Source organism: Choloepus didactylus, chromosome 11, assembly GCF_015220235.1.
Source record: "Choloepus didactylus isolate mChoDid1 chromosome 11, mChoDid1.pri, whole genome shotgun sequence".
NCBI lineage: Eukaryota > Metazoa > Chordata > Mammalia > Pilosa > Megalonychidae > Choloepus > Choloepus didactylus.
In genome coordinates, this window is record NC_051317.1 from 65023108 (window position 1) to 65035125 (window position 12018).

Here is a 12018-nt window from a genome sequence, read left to right on the forward strand (position 1 = left end):
ATATATTCTGTCCTAGATAGACAATCAATGTCTCACACCATCTTCAGTTAGTTGTACAATTATCACTCTCAATTTTGAACAATTATCATAAACCAAACACCCCAAAGCTCTTTTCAGCCCCCTAATTATTTATCTCTAGTATTAGTGTGGTACTAGTAAGGTATTCCTATTAAATATAACCCATAGTATGCAATAGGTCATTTTTACCATTTACCACTCTGTTGTTAACTCTTTATGCTAGTGTCATACCTTAGAAGTAGATCCTGCAAGCACTTATATTTGTAGTATTAATCTGTGTGATTAGGTATATCCCTTTCTCCACATTTTCTCTAGCACTTGTATCCCTCTGTTTATTTTTTAGATGGTTTTATTCACATACCATACAGTCCTTCCTATGTAAATAAGTGATAGATTTCTTAAAGCTCCTTTCAGTGTTCCTCATTTTGGTAATTTTAGGTTCATGTGATCTTCATTAAGTGGTAATCTATCTAAAAATGTTTCCTTGTGATCATTCATTGGAAAAGCTGAATTATTTGTGCAATGTCTACTTATATACTAAATTAGCTTAGTTTAGGTAATTGAATTGCAGTGGTTGCTGATCTGAGTACATGGTTGATACGTTGGGAAAGCTGAAAATTAACAAATTTTTCGTTTCTTTATTTCAAAGGAAATCATGCTTGTAGCAAGTCAGTTACTCTCTAATCCCACTTTTCAGAGGTAACAACAGTTAGTAGTTTATACTTCCAGTGCCTATAAGATAGAGGATGCTGTTAGAGAAAGATATAGGATTATAATGAACTATAGTTGCTTTTCTCCAATTAATTATTTTTCTTTGCCTTTTTTTTTTTTTTTAAACTAGGTTTCTGCATTGGGTCTGGATCCTTCAGGTGCCCGTTTGGTGACTGGAGGATATGATTATGATGTTAAGTTTTGGGATTTTGCTGGAATGGATGCTTCTTTTAAGGCATTTCGTTCCCTTCAGCCCTGTGAATGGTATGTATTTAGTGACTTTAGTATCTTCATATTTGAAGACAGAGTGGTTTTGTCATTTGAATCCCATCTGTAATGATTTGTAACAAAGTACAATAAGTTTACGTGACTATATATACCTTCATTATTAAAATGAAGGTAAAATGAACCTTAAATTTCTTTGCTTTAGTTTCATTAACCAGTGTTTTAAAGGCAGTTTCTATATTTTGTTATTTTCTTTAATATTTTTATTTAGAAATTGTTGCCTTGTCTTATTTTTAAACTCTCCGGTAAATATTGTGATATTATGTATGTGACTTGTGTTAAGCCAATACTAAATGCTAAACCAAATGTCCACCTGTGAACTCTGCATTTTGTCGACTACATGGAGAACCTTCTTGTCTCCGCACTATTGGTTGTTTGCTTCCAGTTCAAGTGTTGCAAGTATTGACTGGAGCACCTAAAAGGCTAGAGAGCTAGGATTTTTCTCAAACCTGCAGTACATGTCATACGAATTTTTTTGCTTACCTACTAGTAAATGTTTAGTTAATAAGTATTTGCATGTGGATCTGAATTGGGTTTGAGACCTGAAATTAATCTTGCAGCTACAGTCATATAGCAAAATAACCTAAAAGTTGTATATCACTATAGTGGTTTAAGTCAGTTTGTCACAGAAATCTTATGATTTATAAATTTGAAAGTCAGAACTCAAGCTATCTTTGGTAAATATTTTGAGTATTCCCTAAATGAATATAGGAGATCTCTGATTAATTAGAGAGGGGAAAGACTTAATCTGATGGTTATATTTAAAAGTTCCACGATATAAAAAGGCAGCGTGTCTTGAATTAGTATGATGACCTTTAAAAATATACTTAAAATATGTAATTATATTCCTTTTTCCACATGATTGTTTCTTGATTTATATAGAAGTTGTGCTCTTTTTCTACCTTTTCAACTATAAACTGACTTGTTTAGGATTATTCAGTGTTCTATTAATGAACAGCTCTGACTAGGATATATGTTTCATGATTCTCAAGCCACTGTTCTTTCTATAATGGAATCATATCATTTATTAGACTGTTGTAATTGAAAAATGCCAAAAAAGCTCAAAGAATATGCTTAGTCTCCCATAATTAAATTGTTGCCATCTATACATATTAGTGAGCTATGAAAGAGTAGATGAGAATTAACAGAATTCTTGAAAAGCTATATAAAAATAATATAAACTCTGATACTGAAAATTTGGATATGAATATTAGTATTTAGATCATGAAAACTATTTATTAAACTTTTGTTTGATAATCATTTTAAAGTTATAGGACAGTTGCAAAACAATACAAATCCCATATAAAGAACTCCAACATATCCCTACCCTCCCAGATACCAGATTCACCAATTTTAACATTTTGCTACCTTAGTCGTATGAGTTGGTCTGTTATCCATCTTGCTCTCTGTGTCTGTCTCTCTATAATGAGAACTATTTTGACTTTAGCCATTATTAGCCCTTAATCTCCAAATAATGTGACTCTACTTTTTATGACAATGATTTTTTTGGACTCAACGTATGTTTTACAGGTCTCTCTCTATATATCTAGCTAGCTAGGTAGGTAGCTAGCTATATTGTATACCTATACCTATTTCTGTATATCTACATGTAATTCACTTTTTATTGTAAAAATTTTCAAACATAGGTTAAAGTAGAAGTATTAATATAATAGTCATCTATCCTTTACCTAGATTTAAGATGTATAAACATTTCGATCAAATTTTTTTATTTATTGAAGTATATAAAGTAAATCATAGATATAATTTTTTACCTCTGTAGATTTAATATGAAGCTTTAAAAAATACAGACATTTTCTTATATAAACATAGTTCCATTATTACTGCTAACAAAATTATTAAGAATTCCTTAGGTATTTCTAATACCCATATTTAAATTTCCCCTTTTGTTCCCAAAATGTGTTTTATGCTGGTTTGTTTAAACATGAATCCAATCAAGTACTACACATTGCATTCGGTCGTTACCTCTCTTACATATTTTATAATCTTGAACAGTTTCCCTCTCCATCTTTTTTTCCCCCATGGCTTTGTTAAATATGCCCAGTTGTCCTGTATATGATTTTCCTTTCCCAAGTGCCTTCTTATGGTGTCATTTAAGTTTTTCTTTATTTCCAGTATTTCTTATAGAGGATCCAATGGCTTAATCATACTTCATAGGTGATGCTGTACCCTTCATATTATATCACATCAGGTAGCATGAACAGTCTGATTGTTCCACTGTTAGTGAATAGTGATTAAAATTGATCCTTGGATTAAGTTAGTGACATCTGATTGCTCCACTGAAAGTTAATATTTTATGTTGGAGATTGGTAAGAAATTTGTGGGGAGATAATTTTTTTACCATGTAAATATCTAGATACTCATCATCTTTTAACCCAGTGAATTAGGGTCTGTTGATGATTCATACCTGAATTAGATATTTCAATGGAGAATGCAAGTTGGTAATTTTCCAATTCAGTTATCTGAATCTACATTTATTTGCTGGCATTATACTACAAGAACCTTTCTTCATTGTCCAACATCATTTGGTTACTCTGAAATATAGTTCCCACTGGAAAAGCAGGATAGATGCTCAACTATTTCATTTTAATTATCCCTATTCAGTATAAGGGTTGGTGATGATTAATGAGTTGTTGATGGTGGTGGTGATGGCGGGTTTTTTTTTTTTGTTTTTTTGTTTTTAGTTTTTCTTTTTTTAGCTTTTTTGTTTTTGAATATCAGTATCTATGAGTTTTATATTTTCATTGTATTTCAGTCAGTTGCAGCCATTACTCTATGACTTTGTTTATTCTAAATATCTCATATCAGTAAGATCATAAAATTATAGTATAGTTACAAAAATAATACACCCCATACAGAGAACTTGACAAACCCTCCTCCTCCCAGGTACTTGGGTCCACCAATTTCAACATTTGCTACATTTGCCATATCATTGTATCTATCGATCTGTGTCCATCCATTTGTCTATCTATTTATCAATCCATTTTCTGGACACTTGAAGTAAAAATGAAGTTACAAATATACAATTGTGCTGGCATTTATATTTACCATAGTCATTACCTTCACTGGAGATCTTTATTATTTCATGCATCTTTGATCTGTTGTCTATTGTCTTTTCCTTTCAACCTGCAGAACTCTGTTTAGCATCTCTTATAGAGCTGATTTCATGGTGACAGAGTCCCTCAGCTTTTGTTTATCTGGGAATGTCTTAATCCCTCTCTTATTTTTGAAAGACAGTATTGCCAGATATAGAATTCTTGGTTGGCAGTGTTTTACTTTCAGCACTTTAAATATGTCATCCCACTGCCTTCTTGCCTCCATGGTTTCTGATGAGAAATCAGCAATGAGTCTTACTGAGGCTCCCTTGTACATGACACATTGCTTCTCTCTTGTGGCTTTCAGAATTGTCTCTTTATTTTGGCATTCAACAGTTTGGTTATAATCTGCAGTGTGTCTATTTCGGGTTATGCTGTTTGGAGTTCACGGAGCATCTTGCATGTGTATATTCATTTCTTTTATTAAATTTGGGAAGTTTTCAGCAATTATTCTCTGAATAGTCTCTCTGCCCCTGTTTTCTGTTCTCCTTCTGAGAATCCCACAATGCGTATAAAGGTATACTTGATGGTGTCCCACAGGTTCCTCAGGCTCTGTTTACTTTTATTCATTCATTTTCTGTTTTTTCATCAGACTGGATGATTTCAATTCTCTTCAAGTTCTCTAATTCTTCTGCCAGTTTTAGTCTGCTGTTGAACCTGTTTCCTGTCTTAGGTGGATTAAAGCAGATACCGTGAAATGGGTTGGCTTAACCAGTACGAATTTATTAGCTCACAGTTTGAGGCTGAGAAAATATCCAAATCAAGGCATTATCAAGGTGATGCTTTCTTCCTGAAGACTGGCTGTCAGTGATCCTTGACTTGTCTGCCATAGAGCAAGGCACATGTTGGTATCTGCTGGTCTCTCCCTTCTTTCCTGGTTTTGTTGCTTTCAGCTTCATGTTTCCCTGGCTTTCTCTGTGTTTTTTTTGTTTGTTTTTTGTTTGTTTTTTGTTTTTTGGTCTGAGTTCCATTTTTTTTATTAAGAACTCCAGGAATAGGATTAAGGTCCATCTTGATGAGGTGGATGACACCTTAACTGAAGTAGCGTTATCAAAAGATCCCACATACAATGGGTTCACACACACAGGAATGGATTAGATTCAAGAACTTACTTTGCTGGGGCACTGTTCTGGTTTGCTAATGTTGCCAGAATGCAAAACACCAGAGATGGATTGGCTTTTATAAAAGGGGGTTTATTTGGTTATACAGTTAGTCTTAAGGCCATAAAGTGTCCAAGGTAAGTCATCAACAACCAAGTACCTTCACTGGAGGATGGCCGATGGTGTCCGGAAAAACCTTAACTGTTAGCTGGGAAGGCACATAGCTGGTGTCTGCTCCAAAGTTCTGGGTTCAAAATGGCTTTCTCCCAGGATGTTCTTCTCTGGGCTGCAGTTCCTCAAAAATGTCACTCTTAGTTGCACTTGGGATATTTGTCCTCTCTTAGCTTCTCTGGAGCAAGAGTCTGCTTTCAATGGCTGTCTTCAAACTGTCTCTCATCTGCAGCTTCTGTGCTTTCTTCAAAGTGTCCCTGAGTTCCTTCTGTTTGTCAGCTCATTTATATGGCTCCACTGATCAAGGCCCACCCTGAATGGGTGGGGCCATGCCTCCATGGAAATCATCCCATCAAAGTTACCACCTACAGTTGGGTGGGGCGCACCTCAGTGCAAACAACCCAAATCCAAACGTTCCAACTTAATCCCCACTAATATGTCTGCCCCACAAGATTGCATCAAAGGGTATGGCTTTTTCTGGGGAACATAATATATACAAAATGGCACAGGTACATAACGCGTCAACCTATCACACTCCATTCTCTGGACCCCAAAAAGACATTTTCTTCCTAAATGCAAAATATGTTCATTCCATCACAGTATCTCCAAAGCCTTAAGTTAGTTTAATAACAATACCAAGTGCAAAGTCTCATAAAAATTGGTTATGGATGTGTTCTATCCTGGGACACAATTTCCCTCTGTTTGTGGACCTGTGAAATGTAGAAAACAAATTAGCTGCTTCCAATATATAAAGGAGTGACAGGCATAGGATAAACATTTCCATTCCAAAAGGAAAAAACTGGAAGGAAAATAGGGGCCATGGGTCCCAAACAGTTCAGATGTCTAATTGGTTGGCACATCTGTGTTTTGTCAACTACTGTATTAACTCTTGAATATCCTTTTGAGCTGAAAATGGATTATGATAACAGTTTCCTAAGGATAGCCCTGCCACTTTTAGAAAGTGCTCCTCTAGTACTTTATGATTTCTGGGTTATTTTCACATTTCTGTGAGGTGTTTTTCTAATCATTCTAGTCCTTTCCCAATAGAAATTTTTGGATAGTTTCCACATTTTAATAGTTCTTTTGTTTTCCAATCAGAGGACGCTCCCTATTTTTACATTTTTTTTCTAGATTATTTCTTTTGTCATTTGGAATAGGGGAGCCTTCTATGTTCCTCAAGCAGCTATTTTTCCTTAGATGTCTTCTGTTATATTAGCTATTTTTCCAGTTCTTTAGGACCCTATATTTATATTCTTTGTGCACCATCTGCAGTATCTCCCCTCCATTTTTTTGTTTTAGATGCTTGGGTGACCTTCATAATTCCTTAATTTCTAAAGTCTTAAGTTTATATTCTTCTGTTGAATTTTATAGGACTTTTATAGTCATCATACTTATTTCTTATTAGTTCACAATGTGAAAGCTTCATTGCCGTCAAGTCAGCATCCCCACACTCTTCCCTCATCCCCCATTACTAGGCTCTTTTCTCCCATTCATTTATTCGTTATACTTTCCTTTTCCCTCTCCAAACTCTTGAAAACCCTTCCTTCATGGTTCTACTCAAGGGTCTTTGCTTAAATTTTACCTAGAGTACTGCAGCAGTTTCCTTACTGTCTGCCCCTACCCCCTCATCCCCCACTATTCCATTCTAAATTCCTTATTTTCTTTCTTGATGCACTTTGTATAAAACCTGAATGCCTTGTCATGGTTTATAAAGTCCTTTATGATCTGGCCTCTGTGAATTTATTCCCTTTTCTTATTATCCTGTAGCACAATGACCTCAAGAGTTTTGCACAGTATGTTTTTATCTAGTTGGAGTACAATTTTATAACTCCTCCTACACCCCGCCTTGCCCACACAAGAAGATTAGCTCCTCCTTATCCTTAAGTCTACACTTAAACGTCAGTTCCCCAGAGAAGCTTTCTAAAGAAGGATCCTTTCTATTCTTTTCTCCATAAACACTTTCTTTTAGTCATTGTTAAATGCTGAACCTGTTGCTTTGCTGCCAGAATTGACTCAAGGGTTATTCTGAACATCAGTATTATCATAAAGGAAACTATAGAAAATAATTAGAACCAAGAACTTAGCTTTCCTCAGTTATTCTTCCTCATTGGTTGGCTGTCCTTGATACTATTTCTCTAATCCATCGAAGATATTAAAATATATTGTTTAGGTATTGTATTATTTTCTAGGGCTGCCATAACAAAGAACCAGAAACTTGGTGACTTAAAACAACAGAAATTTATTCTCTCACAGTTCCAGAGGCCAGAAGTCCAAAATCACAGTGTTAATAGGTTAGTTCCTTCTGGAGGCTCTGAGGCAGAATCTGCTTCATTCCTCTCTCCTGACTTCTGGTGAATGTTGGCAGTGTACCTTGGCTGTGGTAGATGCATCACTACAATCTTTACTTCCATCTTCACAATGACCTTCTCCCCTGTTTCTCTGTGTCTTCTCCTTTTCTGTCCCTTATAAGGATACCCATTATTTGATTTAGGGCCCATACTAATTCAGGAGGATCTCATCTTGAGATCCTTACCTTAATTACCCTTCAAGTCCCCCTTTTCCAAATAATGTTATATTCACAGATACTCAGGGTTGTGACTTGGAGATATCTTTTTTGCGGGAAGGGGCACAATTCAACTCAGTACAGTTATTTGGGACCCTTGCTTTGTGGACCTATTATCCTAATTTAGCATAGAATTTGTGAAAACATATCAGGTTTACTAATCTGTACCTTTCTAAACAAGAATGTGTATTTTAATGGAATAGAAGAGTTATGGATTGGGTTTAGTAAAATTGTATATAATCCTGGAATAAAAATTGCTCTAAAATTTTCTAGGAGTAATATTTTTGGAAAAATGTCTGTGGCTTTAGTTTTGTTTGACAGATATATTGGTTGTACTAGCTTGCTAACATTTAATTTTGCATTTGAAATCTATTCTCAAATTTAAAAGCTAATATATTGAAGTAGCTGAAGATTTATTTTGGCATGGAATAAATTAGGTACGTATTTTCCTCTCTTCTCCTACAGAAACCTTTAGTGGTTGTAATTCATGCCTCTTGCCTTCTTCGTCTCTTCCCAGCACTAGATAATACATATTTCAATCTGGAAGGAACATATAATTTCATCAAATACCATAGGAAGATGGCATGCAAATCTGAAACTATATTTTGTCTAATCATTATTGCCTTTCATTTCGAAGAAGATAGTACTCATACTTTACACAATCCTTGATTTTTTTTGTTTGGGTGCAGAAAATCAGATAAGATGTAATAACATTTCTCTTGAGTATTTTGGTTAGTAATGGTTGAAATATGGGTTACGTGTATGCTAATTTAACTTGTGATAAACTTGGAAATTTCGTTGCATTTGGCTACCAAGATGTTATACCCCTTAAATAATCTTAAAGAGACCTTGGAAATAAAAATACTACTACTTGCTGCAAGGTGCCTATATATATATATTTATATATATATATTATTTTTAATCCTTGTATTGTTTCTCCTATCCCCCCTCCCCCCCCTTCAGTGGAGGAAACCAGGACTCTGTAAAGTTATAAAGCTAGTATATGAACTCTGTGTCTCAGGGAGTCTCTGTATAGTGCTGCCATCTGGTCACATCAACTAGTTTTCCAAATATTGAGACTGAGTCTAGTGAAGCCACAGGATTTGCTCATCATTACACAGTGAGTAGGTGGCAGAGTGAGGACTTAGATCCATGGAGTCCTGACTTGCATTCCAGTGTGCTTTTCACTGTATCAGGACACCTTGGCTCTTGAGCCACAAGTGACAGCCGCAACAGCTGTGTATATCTGTCTTGCATGTCCCAGCTTGTTTTGCTAGTTGAGCAAAAACTACTTAAAAGGATCCTCAATCTTTACCTTCCTACTCCCCTCCACTTACATTTGTATTCTCCCACTTGCCACATGAATAACTTCACAGAAAGAATTGTGCAATGTCACTAAGCCTTCCTCTGGTGTCAGAGTTACTCCCTGAGAGGACATTCACTTCCTCATGACTCCCAAATACTGTCAGATTGGCTTTCCCTCCCTTCTCTTTGATTGGAATCTTAGTTGTTTAGGCAGGAATTTGAGGAACAGATGTTATACCCCTTGAACAAACGCTTTAATTCTCCTTGGTACTGTGTCTAATGACTCTTAATCTTACCCTTTTAACTCTGTGGCTGGCAGAATTAAGAGCGAAGTGGGATGGGAATGAGCAGCTTGATGCTGAACATTTTATTTTAATGTTGGCAAAGGAGACTTTAGAGAGCTCATGAAAAACAGTGAGACAGAGGGAAATTGTTAAAATGTTCCTGTATGGCTAAAAAGCAAAGTGAGTGTAAGTGTGAAATAGCTAAGATACTGCATTTCCTTCCACATGTAAATAGAGGAATTTAGTAAAATGTATGTAGGTATGTATGTATGTAAAATCGAACTAAGCGGCCTATAATGTTCTCAGTTTCTGATTAATTGCCTGATGTTTAGTGTATTAATTAGGGTTCTATTAGAGAGAAATTACTTTAATTTGAACAGAAGTTTAATGTAAAGAAATACTAACTATAACAGGAATTGGAGTGATGAGACTTGGCTAATAAAAAGTATTAGCTAATAAAAGAGAACTCCAAAGTGTACAGGAATTGCAGATATAAGGAGCAGCCACTACCTGGGGATTGAGATAGAGTATTCAATAAAGAAGCCTCCAGGACTGAGATCCAGACCTTATGTCAGAGGGCATGAACTCACTCAATGGCAGAGAAGTTGTCATGGTTGTGCACTCCAGAACTTGCCAGAAATCCCTCTTCCTGGGTGCTAGGGGAAGCTGTTCCCAGGGAAGTGTCTCATCAGAGGCAGTCTGTTACAAAACTGCTCAAGGGGGATGTTGGGAGAGACTGTTGGGGTCTGTTGACCACCATTTACTTCAGGATCTAGACTGTAGAGAAGCCGTGAATGTTGCAAGAGTTGAACACTGGAGAACTGTGTGCACGGAAGGAGCAAATGCTGAAGAAGCTAGCTACGTGGGGCAGGGGACTGCCAGAAGGAATATAACAGAACCAGGAAGGAAAACCCCTCTTTTCTGCAATGTCTCTCTAGTGCCCTCTACCGACAAAATTTAACATCATGCCAGTTGGCAAAGCAAAAATATTTAAAAAGCCCAAATCATTTTTTGCAAAACAGGTAGTGAAGGGTGAATTTGGATTTGAGAGACTCATACTTTACACAATCCTTGATTTTTTTGTGTGTGGATCTAATGTAACTTCAGTAGCGTACGTTATGTTCCTGTACCCTCTTTGCCCCATCTTTATGTAGTTCCTTCACCAATTACGTATTTATACATTATGAGTCCCAAACCACTGATTTATCATGGCATTTCATGCATTTGCCTTTTAGATACTGTAGAAAGTAAAAAGTGGCATTACAAACAAAAAATACAATAGTATTGCCATTTATGTTTATCTATGTCATTATCTTTACCAGAAATCTTTATTCATGTGGCTTTAGTCAATTCTCTATTTTCCTTTCCTTTCAACCTGTAGAACTCCCTGATCTAGTGGAGATGATTCTCTCAGCTTTTGTTTAATTGGGAATGTCTTACTCTTTCCTTCGCTTTTTTTTTTTTTTTTTTTTAAGGTCTCCTCCGTGGTACATTGTGCTCTTTACCAGTGTATTCTTTTTTTTTTTTTATCTTCATTTTATTGAGATATATTCACATACCACACAGTCATACAAAACAAATCGTACTTTCGATTGTTTACAGTACCATTACATAGTTGTACATTCATCACCTAAATCAATCCCTGACACCTTCATTAGCACACACACAAAAATAACAAGAATAATAATTAGAGTGAAAAAGAGCAATTGAAGTAAAAAAGAACACTGGGTACCTTTGTCTTTTTGTTTCCTTCCCCTATTTTTCTACTCATCCATCCATAAACTAGACAAAGTGGAGTGTGGTCCTTATGGCTTTCCCAATCCCATTGTCACCCCTCATAAGCTACATTTTCATACAATTGTCTTCGAGATTCATGGGTTCTGGGTTGTAGTTTGATAGTTTCAGGTATCCACCACCAGCTACCCCAATTCTTTAGAACCTAAAAAGGGTTGTCTAAAGTGTGCGTAAGAGTGCCCACCAGAATGACCTCTCGGCTCCTTTTGGAATCTCTCTGCTACTGAAGCTTATTTCATTTCCTTTCACATCCCCCTTTTGGTCAAGAAGATGTTCTCCGTCCCACGATGCCAGGTCTACATTCCTCCCCGGGAGTCATATTCCACGTCGCCAGGGAGATTCACTCCCCTGGGTGTCTGATCCCACGTAGGGGGGAGGGCAGTGATTTCACCTTTCAAGTTGGCTTAGCCAGAGAGAGAGGGCCACATCTGAGCAACAAAGAGGCATTCGGGAGGACGCTCTTAGGCACAACCATAGGGAGGCCTAGCCTCTCCTTTGCAGCAACCGTCTTCCCAAGGGTAAAACCTACGGTAGAGGGCTCAACCCATCAAACCACCAGTCCCCTATGTCTGTGGTCATGTTAGCAACCATGGAGGTGGGGTACGCGAATACCCCTGCATTCTCCACAGGCTCCTCAAGGGGGCACTACATCTTTTTTTTTTCCCTTGTTTTTC

The 12018-nt window shown here is 36.5% G+C and overlaps 1 protein-coding gene across 2 annotated transcripts in view; it reads left to right on the forward strand.

Annotated features, from left to right (window-relative positions):
• Positions 1–12018, forward strand: part of WDR70 (WD repeat domain 70) — a 558042-nt gene that overhangs the window by 147830 nt on the left and 398194 nt on the right. For both annotated transcript variants that reach the window (XM_037799489.1, XM_037799490.1), the window contains exon 7: positions 860–993. In XM_037799489.1, the coding sequence (XP_037655417.1) occupies positions 860–993 (134 nt within the window). The remainder of the gene's footprint in view (positions 1–859; positions 994–12018) is intronic.